Source organism: Beta vulgaris, chromosome 5 (assembly GCF_026745355.1).
Source record: "Beta vulgaris subsp. vulgaris cultivar EL10 chromosome 5, EL10.2, whole genome shotgun sequence".
NCBI lineage: Eukaryota > Viridiplantae > Streptophyta > Magnoliopsida > Caryophyllales > Amaranthaceae > Beta > Beta vulgaris.
Genome location: NC_079206.1, coordinates 64,896,797 through 64,919,582, shown reverse-complemented (window position 1 = coordinate 64,919,582; position 22,786 = coordinate 64,896,797). Strand labels below are relative to the sequence as shown.

The following is a 22,786-nucleotide window of genomic DNA, read 5'->3' as shown; positions in this document are numbered from 1 at the left end:
AAAAGATTTGTTGTTGGCCGTTTGATATTTGTTGTTCCATCAGAGGGTGAGCGGTACTTCCTACGCCTTCTTCTTGCTCATGTACGTGGACCTACATCATTTGATGATCTGCGAACTGTTAATGGCTACTTATGTGCAACGTTCCAAGAAGCAGCATTGAAATTAGGGCTGCTTGAAGAAGATGATTCCATTGTAAAATGCATGGAAGAAGCATCTGGTGTTGAAATGCCTAGCGCATTGCGGCGTTTGTTCATGACAATCTTAATCTTTTGTAAACCTACCAACCCTCGAGCCTTGTGGGACCAGTTCTATAAAACCTTTCTGAAGACTTTGCACGCAAGTTTCCTAAAAAAAGCAAAGGTTGCACAGCTCACTATAAAAGCAATTGAACGCCTCCTTGAGGATATGGGGAAAACTTTAGAAGAATTTGATCTTCATGATTTGAAGGGAATTGAGAGCGATGAAATCAGAAGAACTAAGGATATTATTGATGCACTTGATGCACCAATACCAGATGAGTACAGAGAAGCGCGCGCACATTTGAACTGCAAACAACAAGAAGCATTTGATTCTATTATCAATCACGTTCAAACAGGAAAACCTGCCGCCTTCTTTGTAGATGGTCCAGGAGGAACAGGGAAAACGTACTTGTATCAAGCACTCTATGCAGAGGTGCGCTTGATGAATAAAATTGTTCTACCTGTAGCAACATCGGGCATTGCTGCAGCAAACATAGTCACTGGTCGAACTGCTCATTCTCGATTTAAAATACCTCTTGATCACACTGTCTCAAAGGCGTGCAACGTGTCTAAGCAAAGCGGCTCGCAGCACTTTTAAAAGAAGCTGGCTTGATTATTTGGGATGAGTCTTCAATGGCTCGGAAGGAAAACATAGAATCGCTGGACCTACTGTTGCGAGACTTATGCACCCCGATGTTGTATTTGGAGGCAAAGTTGTTGTCTTTGGCGGTGATTTCCGCCAAGTTTTACCAGTTGTGCCGCACAGAACTCAGAATGAAGCTGTAGAAGCTAGCCTCGTGTCATCTACCCTGTGGCCCACATTTACGCGCTACAGCCTTACTGAAAATATGCGCGCTCGAGAAGACCAACAATTCTCTGACTTCTTACTTAATCTTGGCAATGGGTGCCTGCAAACTGCTGAAGTGGAGTTCGTTGAAGTACCACCACAGATTGTATTGGCTACTGATCCAAATGGCAATTCTGTAAATGATCTTGTGGAAAACGTTTTCCCAGAGATCAGTGTAGGCCCGTTTTCTAACGATTTCTTTACAGATCGAGCAATTTTAACACCTATGAATGAAGATGTTGATGGGCTAAACAATGATTTAATTGGAGATTCCCTGGAGAGGCAGTTATCTACAAGAGTTTCGATATGATCCTTGATGATTCCTGCAACATGTATCCATCAGAATTCTTGAATACCCTTTGTCCAGGCGGTATGAGCCCGCATGAATTAGTCTTGAAAGAAAACAGCCCAGTTATTCTGCTCCGTAACCTTGCTCCTGCTGCTGGCCTATGCAATGGTACACGGCTGGTTTGTAAACGCTTTTTGCCTAACATCATTGAATGCGTCATCATTACTGGTCACCACAAAGGAGATACTGTGTTTCTGCCCGCATCAATCTCAGGCCATCTATTTCAGCCAACTACCCTTTCCAGTTCCAAAGGAAACAATTTCCCATTAAGCTTAGTTTTGCAATGACTATTAACAAGTCACAGGGACAGACCCTGAATCAGGTCGGCTTGTACCTACATCGACCTTGTTTTTGCACGGGCAGCTGTATGTAGGCTTGTCTCGTGCACGTAAATCCAGTAAAGTAAAAGTCCTGTCCAGCTCATCTACACAGGAACAACCTCACAGTGTTAAGAATGTTATCTCTTTTAAGGTGTTAGCAAAAGCGGGCATTATATAATGGTATCTCGCTAATGGTCAGTGCCACTTTGCTGCATCTAAATAAGCTGCCCTTTGTACGTTTCACAACACTTTTACTAATGCTTGGCTATGGCCTGTATTGCAGGGTGCTTTACGTCTAAACTTAATACGAGTATGATCCTATGAAAAAACTAGGTACAGGCTAACTTGCATTGCAAAACTAATTAGGTGAGCTCGCTTATTTGACTTCTCTTTATAGCAGCTTGATCGAAGCATTAGATTGATGCTTGTGCACTAATTATGTTGCGGTGCACTTTGTAGGTCCCGCTGTGATTTCTACCGACTTACTATTTCAGCTGACATTTGGTAGGCACGTAACAATTCAACACCTGAGGTAACTACTGTGACTAATATTCACTTTTAAATTTAATAGCGTTTACTAGAGCATGAGCCTAAATTACCTGATTCCTCTGTTTCTCATCCTGGTCAGCTATGTTTCTCACCAACCTATTGCAGTTTGCGCGTGCAAAACTCACTGCCATTTTGAGTCGACGCACTCTCCAGATGAACTTCACCATCGCTAGCTTTCAACGCTTGCGCATGTGCACTTTCACTACTTCCTTTCAATCTTAGATGTATCTTGAAACGCACTTAATACTGTCTGCTAGAACATCCAGTAGCTCGGTGTATTTTGAAATAATAAACTACCATTCAACTTTGAGATTTGCAACTTTTAAACTTCAAAAGAGACTTCAATTGCAAATATACTTTGCTGCTAATTTTTTTTTGCAGGCCATCAATTGAAGAAGAGTCAACTATGTCCAGATGCACCATGAACACATATTACTTTTCAGTTTTTACATGCGTGCTCTGCTCATTACAAGTAATACTGCTAATTATGTACTCCATTGCATCTAAGACGTTCCTACAAGCTTTCCTAATATCCCCTTTTCTACTGCTCCCCCTCGGCCCTGTAATTATTTTGCACTTGCTATACAGATAACCATAAGATGTGCCTCGGTGTGCCCTCGAGCACAGGTGTAAGATAACTAGCATCTCGATATCTCCTGTGTTTAATTTATTTCCAGGTCGTTTGCACTTACTCATGTTAACAAACATGCTTACATTGAATTACGCCATCAGACATGCAAAATGTACTTGTGCCTCAAGGCTTGGCATAATACATACAGACATTTACTCTATTGGTTGCACTTGCTCCAAAACCAAGTATGTCAGTTGCTGTGCTCATCTCCTTTCAAGCATTTGTCTATATGAAGATGCATGTGTTAAATCTAATTTATTTCAGCGTCTTCTGTGTGTTACAGGATTTATTCGCAAAATGGACGCATACCATGCTCGGAGCTACGCTGCAGCAGGCCAGTTAATCGATAGTATAAATGGATGCTAATAGTGAGCTTCTTGCACCTAAACTTCTCCCTTTAGTTCGCGTTATCCATGATTAATCTATACCCAATTATTTGCAATGGTTCCTTTCCCCATTGGTGTGTCTTATTCAATTGTTTTGCTGTGTGTGTTTTAAAACGACCATTGTACATGACATACTAATTAATTCTTCTTAATCTACTTACAACTGGATAATATGCTAACTTAGTAAGACAAAGAGTTTTTAATCTACCAACATGTTCAATATGTTGTCTTTAAAAGGCAAAAGAGTTTAAAACTAACTACATGTTCAGGCTTCTTAAAGCTTACAAGCCACTAAGTCATATGTGTGCAGATGCAAAGTAGTTAAAACAAATTTGAGAGCCAACTGGACTAAATTTTAAACGCTACCCAGGGAATTCTTCCTTCAGTAGCTAAAATTTACACACCAACTTAGTTAGTTTTAAACAACTATTTGCTTTCTAAAAGTAACTTGAATAGTGTCCACTTTAGTCTGAGGAAACTGTAGACTTTTACCACTGTACGCAAGCATGTTCCAGATCTCCTCCATTAAAATATAAATGTAAAGCTAAAATGTGGTCCTCAATTCAGCTTGAATAATTAATATTATTATGTTATACTATCGTTCTAATTAAGTTGCCTTCTCTAACACACTAAAGTACAACACCTTCCTGAAATTGTAAACCACACCAGTGAAAAGGACACATCATAACCTTGTATGACTGATAGAGAGAGTTTTTTTTTTAAAAAAGTGCTGCCTACACACTCTACATTCACCAAATCCTTTCCAAAAGGACACTGAAACATCATTCACTTTTACACCTCACATGATTGCTCTACTTTTTCTCTACCTCACTACTTTCCACGTACAAAAGCAGCAAACTACAATAACTCACTATAAAGCTAATTAGCTCTCACAGTTCCACCACTCTCCTGCTGATCAAATTTAGTTTCATCCACCAACTGAAGGTAAGTTTACTTTCAAATGGCTTTGGCTTAACTTCAAACAATAATACTAGCCACATTGAATGCTCTTTTCCTGCTTTTATCCATTCTTTGTCTTATTTAGCCTGTGCATTTAAAGCTTCCATCTTATATTCTCCAATTATTAGCATTTATAGTTACAATTTCCTTCAGTGTGGCTATCTTTATCAAGAAAAACTGCTTCCAAATGCTGTTAAGAATTAGTTCCACCTATATAAGATCTGTCTATGCTTTTACAAAAAAAAAAAAAAACAATTCAAAAACTCCACTAACTAGATTCTGTAGCTTCTTCCAAAATATATCTAAGAGCTAAAATTAGTTACTATATCTTCCCACACTGATTAGTTTCTCTAAAAGCATAAATTAACTCTAACAAAAGTATAGCATGCAAAACCTTTTTACCAAAAAAACATCTTCCTCATTTACCTTGCACAATAAAAGGAAATCATTGTTTACTCGAAAATAAATAGTCATGATCCGCTTAGAATCTAAACTTTTGCTAGCACAATACACTAGGAACTGTCCAAAAAATCGAAATAGTAACTGAGTGTCAAGTAGTAAAGCGAAATAAACTTAGTTGCGTATTCTTGTAATCATAATTAACATACTTGGGCAGCTAACTCTTCAATGTATTTTCTAGCATGTCAGGGTACCTAAAACTAGATTCAGTTGTTCTATATTGTCACTATGTGCAATGCATCAAGGTGTGTCTCTAAACTAGACGGCATTGCTTGCGATCTATTCAGAATACGACTTCCTTTAGCTTGAATTAGAACTATATATTGCCTTGAACCTCAATAAAAATGCATGAACTTAGTCTGTATCTTTAGAATCCACAATATTCGATCTGTCTAACACATTTGTGCAAAACTTTGTTTGTAGCATGAAACCCGAAAAAACTTACCTTGATAAGTTAACTCCCGCAACAAAAGCATACAAGGTCAAAGTCAAGCTAAAAGAAAAATCACGTACATTGGTTTCGCCTCAAAAAAAGACTCGGTACCAACAACTCCTCTTTGAGGATGAGAAGGTTGTTAGCTCTGTATATGTTCTATTTCCTTATGTCTACCACTCTAGCAATAAGTTCTAACATTGTACTTCCCTGTGTTTATTACCATATCCCTAACTGTGTGTCTACGCTAACTACTTTCCACACCGCTGCTTTAAATGGTAGGGCAATAAAATGCGTGGCGCGCTGTTTGAAAATCAGATTGAGGAATATGAATCTGTCTTTAAGAGCAACCACGAGTATGAGATTGCAAATGCACCTTTAAAATCAGTGTTGGGCCGCTATGCCACTCGAGAAGATGACTGCCAAATGAGTTTTGGCGGACAGGCCATGATTCAAGACTTAGACCCTGAGGCAGAGCCTGTGGAGCCTGAATATCAGCCGATAGCTACTATCCCTCGCACAGCCGATGCTAATGATCGATATGGTGCGCACCCTTCCTTTTTCAAATTACTTAAGCATTTGCGCTAATCCTAATTGCGTGTTTCTTACTACTTAGATGTGCTGGGCATTGTCTTATTCGTTGAAGATACTCGATCAATAACAACTTCATCTGGTGTTACACATGAAGTGCGCGAGGTCGTCATTACTGACCACAGTCTAAACTACTGCTTTGCACATTGATATCCTTCAAAAGCATCACACCAACACTAATGAACAAGTTTTTTTCTCCGTGCAGCGCTGAACAACCGTTAACCATTTCTGTGTGGGACGATCTTACAGGGACAGAAGCCAACCTCTTGAAATCATGGGTTGGGCCAGCCCTTGTCGTTGGCTTCACATCTCTCAAACCATCTAGCCACAAAGGTCAGATATTTCATACTATGCAGCCACACCTAGAACAATGCTCAGAACTATCTCAGAACTTTAATATAGCCATTATTCCTGCTTAACGACTTGATCATATATAATGCGTTCCGCTCATATTAACATTCATGTTCTTGAATAAGATGTTCCTGATGCATTCACCAAAAATGTATAGATCTCATATTCCTGATAAACCCAAAGTTGCATTGCCTTAAGTACACATTTATACTAGAACTTGAACTCATACACCTTACTTACAGGTTTTTCTCTTTCAACTACTATGTCAACTTCATTTCACCGCAATCCAGTTGGAGAGCGAGCAGATGCACTACGCCAATGGTTTGTCACTTCAATTCATACCATCTCTCATCAGTTATATTAACTATTCGATATCTTACACGTCACTATACTTCACTGCAGGTCCAGGGAAAAGCGTGCACTGGTGCTTTCAAGGATGGAACGCATCCAGGAGGTTCGGAATCCAACCGAACAAAATGAAGTCCTCTCGATTGAGTCGATCAAGTTAAAAGAGGTAATCTATATAGCTGTTAGTGCCGCAATGTTCTCCATATTTACAAAACGCCTGCAAAATACATAATCATGCTTGTTGAGAATCTTAGTAGCGTGTGTTACTCATGCAAACAAACCATTTAATTAGCAGTTCAAATGTTTCTTAAACCACAGGTCGGAAATACGCTGCAGGAAGAAAGGCACTGGATTAAAATCACCATTCCAGAACCCGAGCGCTCGAAAATTGTGACATACATCGGTTGCAACAACTGCGGTAAGAGAACTGAAATGGATGTCGGCTCTTCCTTCGCATGCAAGTTTTGCTCCAAGGAAGGATGCATAGCAGCTCCTAGGTATTCTTTTCATAGGCGCACTACTTTACACACACCGCTGAGTTCCACTGTCTTATGCACCTGTACATCTGTCCTTCTACAGAATAACTTTCAAATTTGACGCTACCGATGGCACCGGAGATATGACCTTCACAGCGTTCACCCAAGAATGTGAAATCCTTTTTAGGATGGACGCATCTGAGATCTACGATGAAATTGCTGCTGTAAGTACACAGCCTTATATCATAGTTAGTTGTGTTGTTCAATGATTGCTTACAGCATTGGCTCTAATTGCTCTAATTACAAAGACAAAACTCTACACTTGCCTGCTCACCCACCTCTGCTGCTGTACATACAATGACAATAAAACTCTTAGGTAAAGCAGGAGACACACTATAAAACTAATTTGACTGCTTCGTAAGACCTTTTAGCAATTGCTTGATCTCAGACACTTTAAACACCTGTTGTATGAATACAAGTCCATCTAACTTATGAACTATCTGCCTATGGTATTCTCAGCATACCTAAGAAGCAACCGAGGTAGGCACAAAAGCTTAACTACGTTTTGAACTTCATCTCCCTCTTTTTTAAAGCAAAAAAAAGTTAGATTTCCGGACATAAATGAATCTTAAAAAGTGAAATTCCACCTTGTTATAGAAAATTAAACAAACCTGCGCTAAGTATTCTTCCGAGTTTCTACATAATGGTCCCAATCAATACATGTACTTTGATACAGTTTCCATGTTCAATTTGCTTCCTCTACTTAATTAGAGCAGACCACACTAAATCGTGTTGCATATTCTGATGCAGGGAATATTCGAATTTGAACCAATCGCACACCGGCTTAGCACAAGGCCATTCCTCTTACAAATTGCTCCAGGGACCGCACTTGCTCGGAACAAGATCCTAACTTGGGTTCCAAAGGCTGTTCGCTGGAATTAGCACAGCCCAGTTAACTAATCTGCCCTTTTTGCATAATGTGGGCTTCTGATAGGAACAAAGATCTTTTGTGTTGCTCACTTCAAATCACATTCTTTGTTCCTATACGACACCCCTACTACTTGCTAATCAAGTGGTATGTGTTAAGTTTATTAGGTAATTAGCTTTTGTAGTAAATACTTTTGGGTGCACAAATACTTCGCACAAGCTTTAACATCGACTCATCAGATGTGCTCTTAGTTGCTCTTTTTAGTGTACAAGCACTAGGCATGAACTCTAGCATTAGCGCATGAGATCTGTACTCTTAGCCTGATTACACTAACTCATCAAGTCGCCGCACTTGATCTTTCTAAAATGCTCCTTTATTTAGTAGTATGTATCTATGTCTATATTATGCCTAAGTGCTCTTTCCCATTGTGTTTACATCAATTCTATTACGAAGCTTAAAAGTTGTCTTACCAATTCCTCATTGTTTCCCTGTCTACACATCTAGCGACATTTACATTAGCCACCTCTTACTCTCTTTTAAAAACTTATCATAGCACACCCTTTTTAAAAAACAAAGTTCAACTAACAAAGCAAGCTAATGTAGGAAGGAAACAACTTAAAACACATTTCTAGAATGCAAACCAGTTATGAGAATATGCTTCCATTCCAAACTTATCTTTGATAGCTTTACAATCGTTAATGTCTACTTTACATTGTTCTAAACACGAGCATTAGTCTTATAGTCTACAAGTTATTACACATGAATGTGTCTAAGATAATTCTAAAAAACCGTAACATGACAAACATATATTTACACTTTGTTTCATATCATGCGAAAACGGACATCAGGTTCACTTCATCTAACCAACTACAAATACCACTCCAACAAAATGTTACCGGAATAATTACGCCTAAGAACTTCATTAATACTCCCTCCATCCCAATTTATTTGCTACATTTTGCCATTTAAGTGTGTTGCAATTTTTTTACTGCATTTATAACTATTTCTATATATAATACATAAAACAACTGAACTGAACTGAACTAAACTTATTGGAGCTGAACTAAACTAAACTAAACTTATTAGAGCTGAACTAAACTATATTGAACTGAACTAAATTGAACTGAACTTAACAGAAAATAAAGTAGGAAAAACGGACCCTAACTCTTTACTTTTCACTATGTATTACTCCCTCTATCCCAAAATATAGTTCTCATTTCTATTTTTTAAGTCAAAGTTTCAAATCTTTAATCAAATATTCTCATTAATGTATACAAAAAACATAATAATGTGAAGCCTTGTTGGATCCACTCAACGTCTATATTCAGAAAATCAAATTTGTATATTTTGTACTAATACGAAATGGAAAATATAATAAGTCAAAGAATTTCTCACAAAAAAAGATTTCGTCACCGCGTAATTTTGCAAAAGAGGACAAAAATCTTTTTGTGAGAAACCAACTGGATTGCGGTGAAATGAAGTTGCATAGTAGTTGAAAGAGAAACCCCCTTTTCTATTTACACCATTATAAATACAGTGTTTATCCTTACTGCTATAACAATATCTAACATTATTAAAAATTGCCATAAATGACACCTTCCTCCTAACGCCCAGCTTTAATATCACTCTAACCCAAAAGCTTTCACATCAGTCTAACCCTCACCCAACTTTTCCTTTTCCTCTCTTGAACTTCCACACCTTCCTTCTCCTCTCTTCATCTTCTACTCCTTTCTTCCGCCATTCTTTTCCGTCGAATTCTCATCTTAAAATGTCGCCTCTTTTCTACACTGACCCACTTAAAAAAGCAGCCACTGCTGCCAAAACAGAGGACGAAGCGTATCTTTGCAGGTACCTAGCTCATGCAATATCCGACGGCAGCCCTTACGCGTGGAAATTGTTCTACTCCGCCGAGGCAAGTGAAAGGCTAAGCAAAGAGTCGTGCGAAGCACTGGAGAAGGTAATGCAGGAGCTGAAAGAATATACAGGACCCCCCTGTAGGGGTCCTTTACCCCGCCTTGCAAAAACAGCCTCTGCTTCCCAAAAAGCAAAACAAGGTATTAGCATTCGTGATTCATGGAGTGGAAAAGCAAAAAAGAAGAAGACACCGGTTGCTGGTAAGGGAAAATCAAAAGTGTTTGAAAAACCACCCCAAATTGCATACGATGCAATTCAAGACCCAAAATTGCCATGGGAAGACGTATGCATTGCAAATGATACACCAGAAGACTCAAGCAAAATTTCTGATATGTACATTGAAGGTATTGATGGCCAATTTGGGCTTGCAAAGGTATGTAAAAAGAAATTAACTTACAATCCCTTCAATTTCTCTGCCTACATCTCTTCTGTTACCGAAGCCAATAATGAGACCTGCGCCTCCTCTGCTAACGAATACCATAATGACGGAGCCTCTTCTGATGACTCCGATGTTCTCTGCTAGACTTGTCGTCAAGACATATGATGAAGCTTAGGTATGCGTCTAATCCCATATAGCAAGAACATATGTACATGCTATAAATGATGATTAGTGTGCAAGAGGATTTCCATGTTTATGACATATGTGAATGGTAAATAAACTTACACAAAATATTAAAGAAATAGAACTTTGTCAACATAATAAAATCTAACATTTTGACTTCAACCACATAATCCAATTCTGATGAGATATTAAAACTTATGTTTCATCATATAACAGTTAGCTTTGTTTAGCTGTTTTACTTAAAGAATGCAAGAATTGATAACACAAGATTAGTTACTTATTGAGTTGATTTATTATAAAAGAAGATGTTCCTCATTTAGTAATATTGTTAGATACACTCAAGAGTTACCAGGTGTTCCTGCCTTATAGCCAGCACGCCTGACTTATGAGAAAGAAATTCGTTTCGAGGAAAGTATGGAATTGTTTTGTGTTGCTTTTAGTAGAGCAACAATTAACTTATAGTTTCCAATGTGATGTTACTATGAAAATAACAGGGCTTACTGTAAATTCAAAATTCGACACTATAGATTAAATGAACAGATTACATGTAAGTGTTAAATTTAGGTTTCTAATATGTTGTTACTATGAGAATACCGAGCCTTATTGTAAACTCGGAATTCCACACTATAGACTTGATCTTGTGGCTAGCAAGTAGTTGTGATCCCTTTGTTACTATGAGAACATGTCTTCTGCTTAGCACTTGCCATGAGGCATTGTACTTTTACAAACCAATATACAGTCAAGAGTTTGATTGATAATGCAGCTTGATATTAGCAGTTTGGTTATAGTCAAGAGTTTGATTGATAATGCAGCTTGATATTACCATTTTGGTTATTTAAAATGGTTGATATGAGCGTGTGATCAAAGAATAATGTAGGTTTCAGATAGATGCATTTCTATATACATTCATTTGATATTGATACTCAAAAGCTCTTTCAACTTTGATGCATAGACTCACTTGAGATAGATGTATTTTCATATACATTTAACTTATATTGATACTAAAAAGCTCTTTAAACTTGAATGCATACTCACAAGAAAAGTTCTTCAGACCCTACATTTTATCTATTGCTTTTCAACTCCTACAAACTAGCTTATCATCTCACTAACCATTTGAACCGTCGCTTCTTGTAGGTGGGAGCTTGCCCACAAAAGCTATTGAACAGAGAAGAATGCAAGAGCATTACTTTTGCCACCACTAATGCTCACAAGACGCTTAATTGGTCATACTTTTGCCTTTTTTGAGAACTATGACAGTTAATGTGTAGCTTTTTAATGACTATAGAAATTTGTATATAATTAGTACATGTGTATGCATTTTTTGCAAGCTGATGGAACACCACAAGCTCATGTAGGTTAAGTAGGTTTAAAGAATATTTCTAGACTTCAAATCATCTATAGAAATGCTTCGTTTTAAAACACATTCTCTACACATCCTATATTTCACTTATTTGTTTCATATCGTGAAAAAACACACATTACGCTACCTTCATCTAACCGATTGCGAATATAACAATGTTACTGTTTTGGGGTGCCGTGCGCGAAGGCGCGCGGAGCAACAACTAGTCTATTATAAAAGAAGTAAGATGTTGATGGAGACTGTACGTGGAATTAAAGAAAACAAAGAGATAGAAACAATTAAATTGTGTTATGTGCATAAAGAGTCGGACTTATAAGAGACCATCTAGTTTTAATTTAAAATTAGGTATTTTTTTGGTAAGATGAAGGGGACTCACTTGAGGGGGGATATGGGAAATTACTCAAATGAGTCCTATGATGTTTTATCCCTATACCTCAGGGATAACATATGGGAAGCGATACCACTAGTCTACCACCTCAACCTCAATTAACAAAAGTAAAATTAGCTTGCAACGAGATTTGAACTGACCTCTTGTTATTATAACATGACGCAACCATCTCATCCAACTTTTAATAATCATGCTTTAAGTGTCCACATTATTATATTTGTATCTTTTAAATGTTGAGTTTTCCTTAGTATTTTTAGTGGGAATGGAAAAAATGCATATCAAGTTCGGAAACACAATACCAACCCGGTCGGGGCAACGCCCAGGCCCAAATACAGTGGTGATCTACAAAGGGATCGAGATACTTTTTGATACGATATCAAGATAGAGTCCCGCCACCTTCAAGTTCGGAGGAACCTCTCTGATCTCTGTGCCTTAAAAGATTACAAACTAACTCCTAATGCAAGAGGAAAAACAACTATATCCATCATAAAATGTAATAAATAAAGAATTAATATTTGAGCCGAACGATACTCCGGGTTTTCTCTATGCTACAATTTAGTAATAGTTAAATAAGTCATCTCATACTTATTTAAAAAAGTCATCTCACTCATTCATTATATGGATTTCAAAAGTTTTCCATTCATATATCACCATTAATTTTTATTGAAAAAGCAATAATGGTATAGTGGAGTAATGGTTGAATCTCTTTCTTTCATACTTGAGGTTGTGGGTTGAAATCTTCACGTAGCAATCTTTCTTTTTTTATTACTATAAGTGTCATAATATAGTGTTTGTTTCTTTTTGACACGGTCTCCAAGATGTAACTTTGACCTTTAATATCTTCAATTCCGTATTTAAAAAAAATATAAAAAGTTGATAGCATGAAACTAGACATTGAGACGAATCTAACAAGATCGCACATGAACATGTTTTTTTTTTATATAAACAAATGAGAATATTCAGTCAACGATTTTAAAATTTGATCCACCAAAAATGAAGTAGGCATTATATTATAACACTGATGGAATAGTATAGTCTATAGAGTAGTAACAACTACCAAAAAAACAAGGAAGAATAAGAAAAGAAGACAGAAACTTGATTAATTCAAGTAATCCAAACTCTATTGGACTTCATATCCTGCAGCTAAATTTGTCCGCCTTGCATGCAGCAGCGTTCAACTGTTTGGATAGAGCCTCACGTTCAAGCGCCTTGTGAATGTTATCGACGGCACAAGAGTGCTCGTTGGCGTAGCGGTGCAACCCACAATAGACGCCGCCGCACCGGCACTTGAACCCGATCAAACCGACCCGTTTCTTGCATGCATCACACCTTGTACGTGTACTAGTACTTGCATCTTTCTTGTCCGTGGAATCAACATGTACAATAGTTTGCTGCTTGTTGTTATGGGATGATTTACGCTCGATTTCGAGAAGAGTTTTGTTGAGGAAATCACGGTAACATGAAGAACACAAGTTTCTAAGTGAAGGATTTGCGAAGAATCCACAACCGTTAGCACAAAGTTGGGATGGATCTTGAACGTTGTTATTCATGGTTACGTTGTTTTGGAGATTATAGCTAGAGTGCTGCGAATTAAGAATACTAGTTTTATATGCACGCTATGCGTGCGAAAATACTTAGTTGAATTAATATTATCGTGTAACGAGTAAAACAAGCTAAGCCAATATATGACTTAGGTGAGATTGATTGAATGCTTCCAATTAGTGGATCGAGTGAATTACGTACAGCAGTATGTAACAAACAAAAACAAACGAACTTTGGTGCGATGGACAAGAGGAAAAACAAATGAAGTTGGATTATTGCGCGGAGAAAGTGAGGTCTTCGTTGCTTGTGGTTTGATTTGGAAGGATATATGGTGCTTGTTGTAGTATATAATGTCTTATATTTATATAGGTATACAATTCTTAATCCTGATCTTTTTTTTAGGGGATTCTTTAATCCTAATCTAATATGTAGTATATATATATATATATATATATATATATATAATATTATATATATATTTAATATATATATAAATATATATTATATATAATATATATATATAATATATTATATTAATATATATATATATATATATATATATATGTCGATGTAAAAAAAAAAAGGAAATTTTGTAAAAAGAAAAACTCTAAAGAGATAAGATATATAGTACTATATGGTACTACTATATGGTTTTTTTTTGTATAGAGTCATGAGTTAGACAATATTCTTGATTGATTAGAAATGTATTATGCATGGGTATTTCATGGTTATGAACACCCTTGATTATATATAATTAGTATATGTTGGCTCGTATGATGCTATGTGTCATATATATTTATAAAATATATTATTTATAAATTTTATAATTGATTTTATTAGCTTTTCGTAATATATTGTTTAATAAGAAATTGGAAAATGTACAGTATGGCATGATAAGTTGTTTTTAAAAAAAGACATTTAAGGAATTTAGGATAATAATAGCAATTTCAATGGAATTTGAGTAAGAAAATGTTATTATAGTATTACTTAATAACAAGGTTGAAATCAAAAGCCTTGTCTACATGTTTTTATACTTACATATAATTATAAGACTTTATTATGTTTTACTTTGAAACATTAAGATTACTGGCTAAATGCTCACACTTCATATCAAAGATCATGTGTTCGAATCCTAACTAAATTTTATGCCAATAAAAAATTGATGTCTAATAAGACCTTTATTTAATGTTTCAACATAACAATTATTATTAAATCTGTCTTTTTAAGCACTAACAAATTACTCCCTCCAGTTTTTACTAGTTTACTTATTTTGATTTTTGACATTATCACATATATGACTTTGATAATGATGTCATTCATATGCGTGTGCTATGTGCATGGTACACCCAAGTCCCAATACCAATTTTTGCTCATTTGAAGCTCTCATATTTTTGTGTACATTTTGCTCATATGGATGATTTTAAATGAGCAAAAAAATAGCATTGGGTGTACCATGCTCACAGCACACCCGGGTATATGATACTTTTTTTTTTTGATTTGCCCATCTATTGTGATTTGTACTTAAGGAAAAATATATTCATGTGAGATCTTGTTAATTATTAGATTCATCTCAATGTGTATTATTCAAATATCCACTTTTTGTAATTATTGGTTATTAGTAATTAGAGATATTAAGGTTTATATTAGTGTCTCAACAAATCTACCTCAAAAAATGGGTAAACTGATACAAATCGAATGGAGTATATGAGAATGTATAAATATTACTTCCTCCGTCCTATAATACTATTGACAGTTAGCAGGGAGCGAAGTTTTAGATGATAAATTGTTATTTGGCTATCAAGTTTTTTTTTTTTGAAAAAATAGATGTGGGAGTTGTTAGTATGAAGTAAAAATAATGTTATTTTATATGGTGAAGAGAGAGTGTGGGACAAACTGTTAGAGTTGGTAGGTAGTATGAGTGGTAATATTATATTTATAAAAGAAAGATTGTGCACTAATAGTTAAAAGGTAGAAAATTAAAACAACAGTGGGTCATCTTCAAAAATAAAAGTGTAAAGAGTAGTCGAGACATATAAGAAAGGAAAGTGTAAAGAGTATTCCGAGACGGAAGGAATATTAAATAAGACTTTTTAAGCAAACAAGTAATTGTAAGGCCATCTTCTTAAACTATTACAAACTTTCATAGAGAGTGATGGTTAACTCAGGGTCTGTTCTCTTCGGCATAAAACAACTGCTGAATTGAACTGAACTGAATTGAATTAAATTAAACTGAATTGAATTAAATTAAATATAATAAATATATAAATTATATTTAAACAACAATAATATGAATATTATTAAATATATATTGATAAGTAATAATAATGAATAATTAATAATAATTATTTTATATTATTTGTATTAATATATTAATACTTGATGATGATTATATATTAAAAATAATATCTAAGAAGTAAACTAATATTACTATTTAATAGTTTGATTTAATAATATAATAATATTTAGTAATAAAAATAATGATTGGATTGGACCGCGCAAAATTGCATCATAAACCGTTTTGAAGAGATTTGATTGGTTTATGGGCTAAAAAACGTGAATTTATTTGTGCTTTTGACCTAAACCATGTTCCTCCTAATAATAATAGTAATAATAACGAGTAAAGCTATAATAAACAAAATAATACTATAATAATACTTAATAATAATGATATAAAAATAAATAATAATAATAATAAGAGTAATTAGTAAAATAAATTAGACCAACATAATAATAATAATTAACAAAATCGTGATAAAAGAATGGAGTTGAACTGAATTGAATCGAACTGAACTGAAAATAAGCTGGAGGAACAGACCCTGGGTAGTTAGAATATCTCTTTCAGTTTTAAAAGATTTTTCAAATCAAATTCACACTCTACTATCACGTTTCAACATTGTCGAAATTAGGTTAAGAGAATGGATCTAAAGGTGCGTTCTCTTCACCTTATAAAGATAGTCCAGATTCATCAAGTTTAATCAATACTAATCCGATCTAATCAGGTACAAAAATCTAAAACTCAAGAATAATCAGATGTAGTCTGTTCAGTTAAAGCGAACGTACCCTAAAAATCATTCTCATCTTAAATTTCCATGTATACCAAACGAGTACTTGATTGTCGAAAGTCCAATGGGGCCAACTTGCAACATCTTAATGGAGAACCAAAGTAGAAACCCAATTACCCAAACTTGACTCCAAGGTTTTTTTTAGAAAGAAAAAACTGCATATCCTCCAGAAAGTTCCACCTCATTTCCATCTCCTCATCCACCGTTCTCACACGAATCCTCCCGAAAAAGGAACCCAAAAACAAACAAGAATTCTCAAGAACATTCGTTACTCCCTTTCCTCTCTCCTTAAAATCCCACCAAACACCTTTTTCTCTCTGAAAAACACACAAAATCCTTCACTTCTAAAACATCAAACAACAAAGAAGAAGAAGATCATAATTCATAATCATGTGGCAACAACAAGGAGAACACGCATACACAAAACATGATGTAGAAAGTGGGTCTCATTCTCAACAACTTTATCCTGTGATGTTAGAAAGCCCAGAACTTCGATGGAGTTTCATAAGAAAAGTTTACTCAATCATCGCTATTCAATTAATTGCTACCATTATAGTTGGTGCCATTGTTGTTTCTTATCATCCTATTGCTCATTTCTTCACTTCTAGTTCTGGGGGTTTTGCTTGCTACATCATCCTTATTATTACTCCTTTGATTGGTAATTTGCTATTAATCATTATCTCCTCTATGTCTTTATTCTTGGTGAATTTTTGAGATTTTTTTTGAGAATTGAATTGGGTTTTTTGGTGAATTGTTGGGGGTTTTGTTTTGATTTTGGTTTTTTGGGTTTCAATTTGGCTGTAATTAGGTATTGTGGGTTCGCGTTGTTTTGATTGAATTTAGATGCAATTGAACTTTAATTGAAATTATTTCTTGTATATTTTGTTGGAAGAAGGTTAATTTTGTTATCTGTAGATTTATGGTATGAAGTTTGTTGGAGAATTGATTTTGGGGTTGTGTTTGTTGCAATTTTAGTTGAAATTATTTCTTATATACTTTTTTGGAAGAAGGGTAGTTTTGTTATCTTAAATTGGTCATTTTTACATGATATGCTGTGAACTTTTCGTTGAAGTTTGTTGGGAGTTGATTATGGATATTGTTGTGTTGCTGGATTGAGGTGTTGTTGATTTTGACTAATTTTGGTGTGTTTGTTGTTCTTAATTGTTATAGTGCTATGCCCTTTGTACTACTATCATCAAAGTCATCCGGTGAACTATGTGTTTGCTTGGGATTTTCACTATCTCGCTCGCGTTTTCGGTTGGCTTGACATGTGCATTTACTAGTGGTAAGTTTTACTTGTTCGTTTCGTTTACTTTGTTGTGTAGCTGATGAACATTTGAACTTGAAATGATTGAAATTTGAATCTTCTATTGATGGCTTTGTCATTGTCATTGTGGGTTATACTGATGAACTAAATCCCTTTGTATGAACATCTTTTGGGGGATTACTTTGTGGGAAGGAAGGATCACTTTTGTTCCAAGTAATTACTATTTATTCATTATTCTTTGCTGTATTGATAGAGTACTTCTGATTTGGAAAAAGCTAGACGGAGAACAAGTTCTCCACTAGGTTGCACAGGAATGGGTATGGAAATGGAATCAGGCACAAAAATGGATATTGCCATACCGGATATTTTTGTTCAAGGAATAGAGCAAAGTATATACTTAATCTAAATACTTAATTGATATGGAAAATGGGTTTTCAACAAAAAAAAAGGACTAGAAATATGAAGGAATTAGAGCAATGTTTGGCACAAAAAAGTTAAATAAAGTACGTAGCACTCATAGAGTATGGTTGTCATGGCCACACCCGCTATGGGCACGTCTTCCTGGATGAGAACCCATGCTCCGTAGGTGTCTTCTACACTACAGGTAGGAGAAATTGGGGTAGGCTCTGACCAAGTAGTTCTAACAATATGTGCTCCCCTCATATGTTAGATGGAGAACGGATTTTTAAATAGCATAGTTCTTTTATTGGATATTTATTCACTATTATTCGGCTCGGGTGCAATTACTTTGGAACCTGGGGATTTGATAATAGGACAGAGGGACATCAAAGCTATGAGCCTATGACGGGAAAAAGATGAATGATAGATGATCCTTTATGGTTAAATTGCGAACTGAAGTTTAGGCTTGGCAACTTGTAATCTTTGATGCTGGAAAGGTGTGTGTTGCTCTTAGTATCCATGCACGCTGATTTTGTAATGGCAAAGAGCAGTTACATTGGTGCTGGATTTCTTATTGTGGACCTGAAGGGAATAATGACATAAGTAAATAGGAGGTTTTCATAAGACATGCTAGTCTAATGACTTGGTTGCTGGCAGTGATAGGGATGATTTCTATTGGAGTCGAAATAAAATTGAGTAGACTTCTGGTGGGGTTGATCGATAATTTTTTTAAGTAATCATGTAATATTCTAAACTTTAATAAGCAAAATTTGGAAGTGGGGTCGAGTGAGCCCACAATCTAAAGCATGGATTTGCCCCTAGTTGCTGGGCCGTTCTAGATAAATTTGGAGATATCTTTGTTCACTTCCTACTTGAATTATGTGAGCATCATCCACTTCTGCGAATTTAGGCTTATGCCACTTGTGCTGGAGGGACAATGTTTGTACTTGTAGGGTTTTGTTTACTTTGTTGGATATTGAGTTCTAGACTGTTGAGTATGGTGTGATAACTAGCTGTCAAAGACTTTCTTGGGTGACTAGTTCTGCATGTTGTAAATATTTACCTTTTCTCGCAACTTTATTGTGGTGATGCGAGAAGTTTGGCGATGTTGTATATGATCGCATATAATGCTAAAAACTGCCGTGTTGGGCGACTTAGGTAAATGTAATCTTTAGCATGAACTCACTGAAGTTTCCAATGGACAGGGAAAGTCATTTTGGAGTCTGTGATATTGACGGCTGCAGTGGTTGTAAGTCTCACTCTCTACACATTCTGGGCAGCAAAGAGAGGTCATGACTTCAATTTCCTTGGTCCTTTCTTGTTTGGGGCTTTGTTTGTGCTGATCATCTTCTCTATAATTCAGGTAGGATACTGTCATAGCTCTCGTCAGCTGATTCATACTCTCTGATTTTTTCATTTGTCTGAAATTGCTAAATTTCATAAATGCAGATATTCTTCCCATTGGGGAAAATTGGTGTAATGATCTATGGTTGCGTGGCGTCCATCATCTTCTGTGGCTATATCGTTTATGATACCGACAACCTCATCAAGAGATACACTTATGACCAGTACATCTGGGCTGCTGTTGCATTGTATCTTGACATTATTAACCTCTTCCTATCTCTGATGACAGTTTTCAGAGCTGTTGACAATTAGGCGCTTCACGTTAAGACTTTTACGATTGTATCTTGATCAAATCTCTTTTACGTACATGTAACGTATCTTACGTACATAGTTCGTTTTGTTACTGCCCTTGAAGTTTTTGTCTGGAGAAATATTGATACTATGTGCAAAATGTACAAAGAAATCTTCCATAGTATTCCACCTTTGTTTACGCGACATGAAGTGGAGAATGAATTTATGACTATGATCAACAAGGCAATAATCTCATGCAATATGATGTTAATGATGTTCTACCATGCTAATAGCTGGTAATCAAATTTATGAAGAACATTACACGTTAGAGGGTGGACAAGTAACAAAACATTGTCATCATCTGATGATCTAGTACGATCATTTAAACGGCTGAGTTTTTCTATAGAGGGAGTTGTATTACATATCAGAAGTTCTGATACGTTGATACTCCCAGATTTTATATAAAGGTATTGCGAAAGTAACGTCTAAAGACATTTGCTACCTACTTTTCTCCAATATGAAAGTATTTTTAACCTTAAACGAAGCCAGGTAATTGAAGAGTGTAAGAAAATATTCGACTTCGCTTTTGTATTTATTGAGTAGGTTTTTGGATCAACTGATGCATTATTAACTGATATATAGAGCGTTCATAGGAAAAGGGAGACACTTTCGTGGGATAATTCAACACCAAATGGGATAATCCTAGCTAGGTGATGGACAACAATACTATTCCGTAATACATGAGACAACTTGATAGAAACAAAGTTCTTACTAAAGAATAAAACATTTTCTAACAACATCTAAATCGGAAAAAAAAATAGCACTCTTAGACAACCTGCTAGCAATAGTGAAACAACCCGTTTCAAATATAATATTTTGTAACTTAGGCTTCGAGCCAATTTGATTGCAAGGCATAATGTTTTTATAAGAATAAGATTTAAGGTATAATAGTGTCATTAGGGATACTTACATAAAAGTGACCAGTAAAGTTTTAAAATTTACAAGATGGACTTTTTCTCTTATTGGTAGTACTCTCTGTTTTTTTTTTATTATTACTATCTTCACTTGAAATCTTGTCACTACATACTTAGAGATAATTTTCTCATTTTTTTCAATTATTATCCCGGGTGTTTCACATCATCTGAATAGCCCGAAAAAGCATCAAACCACTCATTTAAGATTATGTGGTGTCGCCACAAAATGACCTAGAAACGATCGTGAAAGTTGTTCTTATGCCCGTTTAAAGTCGTGGAAGTACTTAATATAACATTCTATGTCCCTTCGAGATATCCCATGAAATTTGATGCATGGGTTTCGGGGACGTCTAAAACCGTGACTTATAACCTTCAATTTTGACTGTTTTAGGGCTCCTTCGGGCCCGGTCATATTTTTCGCCTAAAACCATCCTATGGGGTGCAGCACGACTTATAATGCATTTATAGAGTTTCACACCTTCTGAATTGTCCCAGAATGCTATCAAACCACCAATTTATAATTTTATGGTGCAGCCACGAAATGTCTCCGAAATGGTCGTAAAAGTTGTTCTTAGGCCCGTTCAAAGTCATGGAAGTCCTTAATATACCATCCTATATCCCCTCGAGACATCCCATGAAGTTCGGATCACGGCTCCCGGGGACGTCGAAAACCGTGACTTATAGCCTTCAATTTTGACCATTTTAGGGCTCACTCAGGCCCAGTCATATTTTTCGCCGAAAACCTTCCTATGCGGTGCGGGAAGACTTATAATGCATTCGGGAGTTTTGCACCATTTGAATTTTCCCAGAATGCCATCAAAGTTCAAACCACCAATTTATGATTTTAAGGTGCAGCCACGAAATGGCCTGAAACGGTCGTAAAAGTTGTTCTTAGGCCGTGTAAAATAGTGGAAATCATTAATATAGCATCCTATGTCCCCTCGAGACATCCCATGAAATTCGATGCACGGCTCCCGGGGACGTCCAAAACCGTGACTTATAGCCTTCACTTTTGACCGTTTCAAGGCTCCCTCGAGCCCAATCATATTTTTTGCCAAAAACCATCCTATGTGGTGCGACACTATTTATAATGGCTTCACACCATCTGAATGGCTCCAGAATGCCATCAAACCACCATTTTTATGATTTTAAGGTGCAGCCACGGAATTGCCCCGAAACGGTCATAAAAGTTGTTCTTATGTCCGTTCAAAATCGTGGAAGTCCTTAATATACCATCCTATATCCCCTCGAGACATCCCACGAAATTCGGTACACGGCTCCCAAGAACGTCTAAAACCGTGAGTTATAGCCTTCAATTTTGACCGTTTCAGGGCTCACTCGGGCTCAGTCATATTTTTCGCCGAAACCATCCTATGTAGTGCGACACGACTTATAATACATCCAAAGAGCTTCACACCATCTGAATATCCCCAGAATGCTATCAAACACCTATATTATTTTAAGGTGCAGCCACGGAATGGTCCCGAAACGGTAGTAAAAGTTGTTCTTAGGCCCGTTTAAAATCGTGAAATCCCTTAATATACCATCCTATGTCCCCTCGAGACATTCCACGAAATTCGATGCACAAGTCCCTGGGATGTCTAAAATCGTGTCCACAACCTTTTGAAAAAAATCTGGCAAAAGAATACCTTAAGAAGAAATTTTTATGCGAGGAATAACCTCGATGCATTTTTCGACATTCACCAAGCATTTTCAGCGTTGACTCATTAAAACCAAATATGTACAGTGCACGTGAACTATATCTCTTATGTTTCAACCTAGTTATTCTCCCTTTTTCGATACTGACCAAGTATTT

The 22,786-nt window shown here is 36.1% G+C and overlaps 4 protein-coding genes across 4 annotated transcripts; 3 read left to right on the top strand and 1 right to left on the bottom strand.

Annotated features, from left to right (window-relative positions):
- The first annotated feature begins 922 nt into the window (after nucleotides 1-922).
- LOC130591486 (uncharacterized) lies at nucleotides 923-1,396 on the top strand. The gene has a single exon (XM_057394822.1). The coding sequence runs from the start codon at nucleotides 923-925 to the stop codon at nucleotides 1,394-1,396; it is 474 nt and encodes a 157-aa protein (XP_057250805.1).
- Nucleotides 1,397-6,785: 5,389 nt separating this feature from the next.
- On the top strand, nucleotides 6,786-8,233 carry LOC125497420 (uncharacterized). Its single transcript, XM_048644246.2, has 3 exons — nucleotides 6,786-6,960; nucleotides 7,043-7,163; nucleotides 7,750-8,233. The coding sequence occupies exons 1-3, from the start codon at nucleotides 6,896-6,898 to the stop codon at nucleotides 7,879-7,881; spliced, it is 318 nt and encodes a 105-aa protein (XP_048500203.2). The 5' UTR covers nucleotides 6,786-6,895; the 3' UTR covers nucleotides 7,882-8,233.
- Nucleotides 8,234-13,221: 4,988 nt separating this feature from the next.
- Nucleotides 13,222-13,641, bottom strand: LOC130591485 (zinc finger A20 and AN1 domain-containing stress-associated protein 12-like). The gene has a single exon (XM_057394821.1). The coding sequence runs from the start codon at nucleotides 13,639-13,641 to the stop codon at nucleotides 13,222-13,224; it is 420 nt and encodes a 139-aa protein (XP_057250804.1).
- Nucleotides 13,642-16,841: 3,200 nt separating this feature from the next.
- LOC104894565 (protein LIFEGUARD 2-like) lies at nucleotides 16,842-20,119 on the top strand. Its single transcript, XM_057395291.1, is given in 5 exon segments — nucleotides 16,842-17,353; nucleotides 17,866-17,915; nucleotides 17,917-17,980; nucleotides 19,567-19,724; nucleotides 19,811-20,119. Coding segments are annotated over 5 exon segments (747 nt in total). The 5' UTR covers nucleotides 16,842-17,085; the 3' UTR covers nucleotides 20,018-20,119.
- Nucleotides 20,120-22,786: the final 2,667 nt, after the last annotated feature.

Excerpts from the sequence above, each read along its gene's own strand:
- LOC125497420 (XM_048644246.2), top strand. The coding sequence starts at position 6,896 with ATGGATGTCGGCTCTTCCTTCGCATGCAAGTTTTGCTCCAAGGAAGGA. Across the intron at positions 6,961-7,042 it reads GGATGCATAGCAGCTCCTAG|AATAACTTTCAAATTTGACG; the intron begins GTATTCTTTTCA and ends GTCCTTCTACAG. Across the intron at positions 7,164-7,749 it reads TCTACGATGAAATTGCTGCT|GGAATATTCGAATTTGAACC; the intron begins GTAAGTACACAG and ends ATTCTGATGCAG.
- LOC130591486 (XM_057394822.1), top strand. The coding sequence starts at position 923 with ATGCACCCCGATGTTGTATTTGGAGGCAAAGTTGTTGTCTTTGGCGGT.
- LOC130591485 (XM_057394821.1), bottom strand. The coding sequence starts at position 13,641 with ATGAATAACAACGTTCAAGATCCATCCCAACTTTGTGCTAACGGTTGT.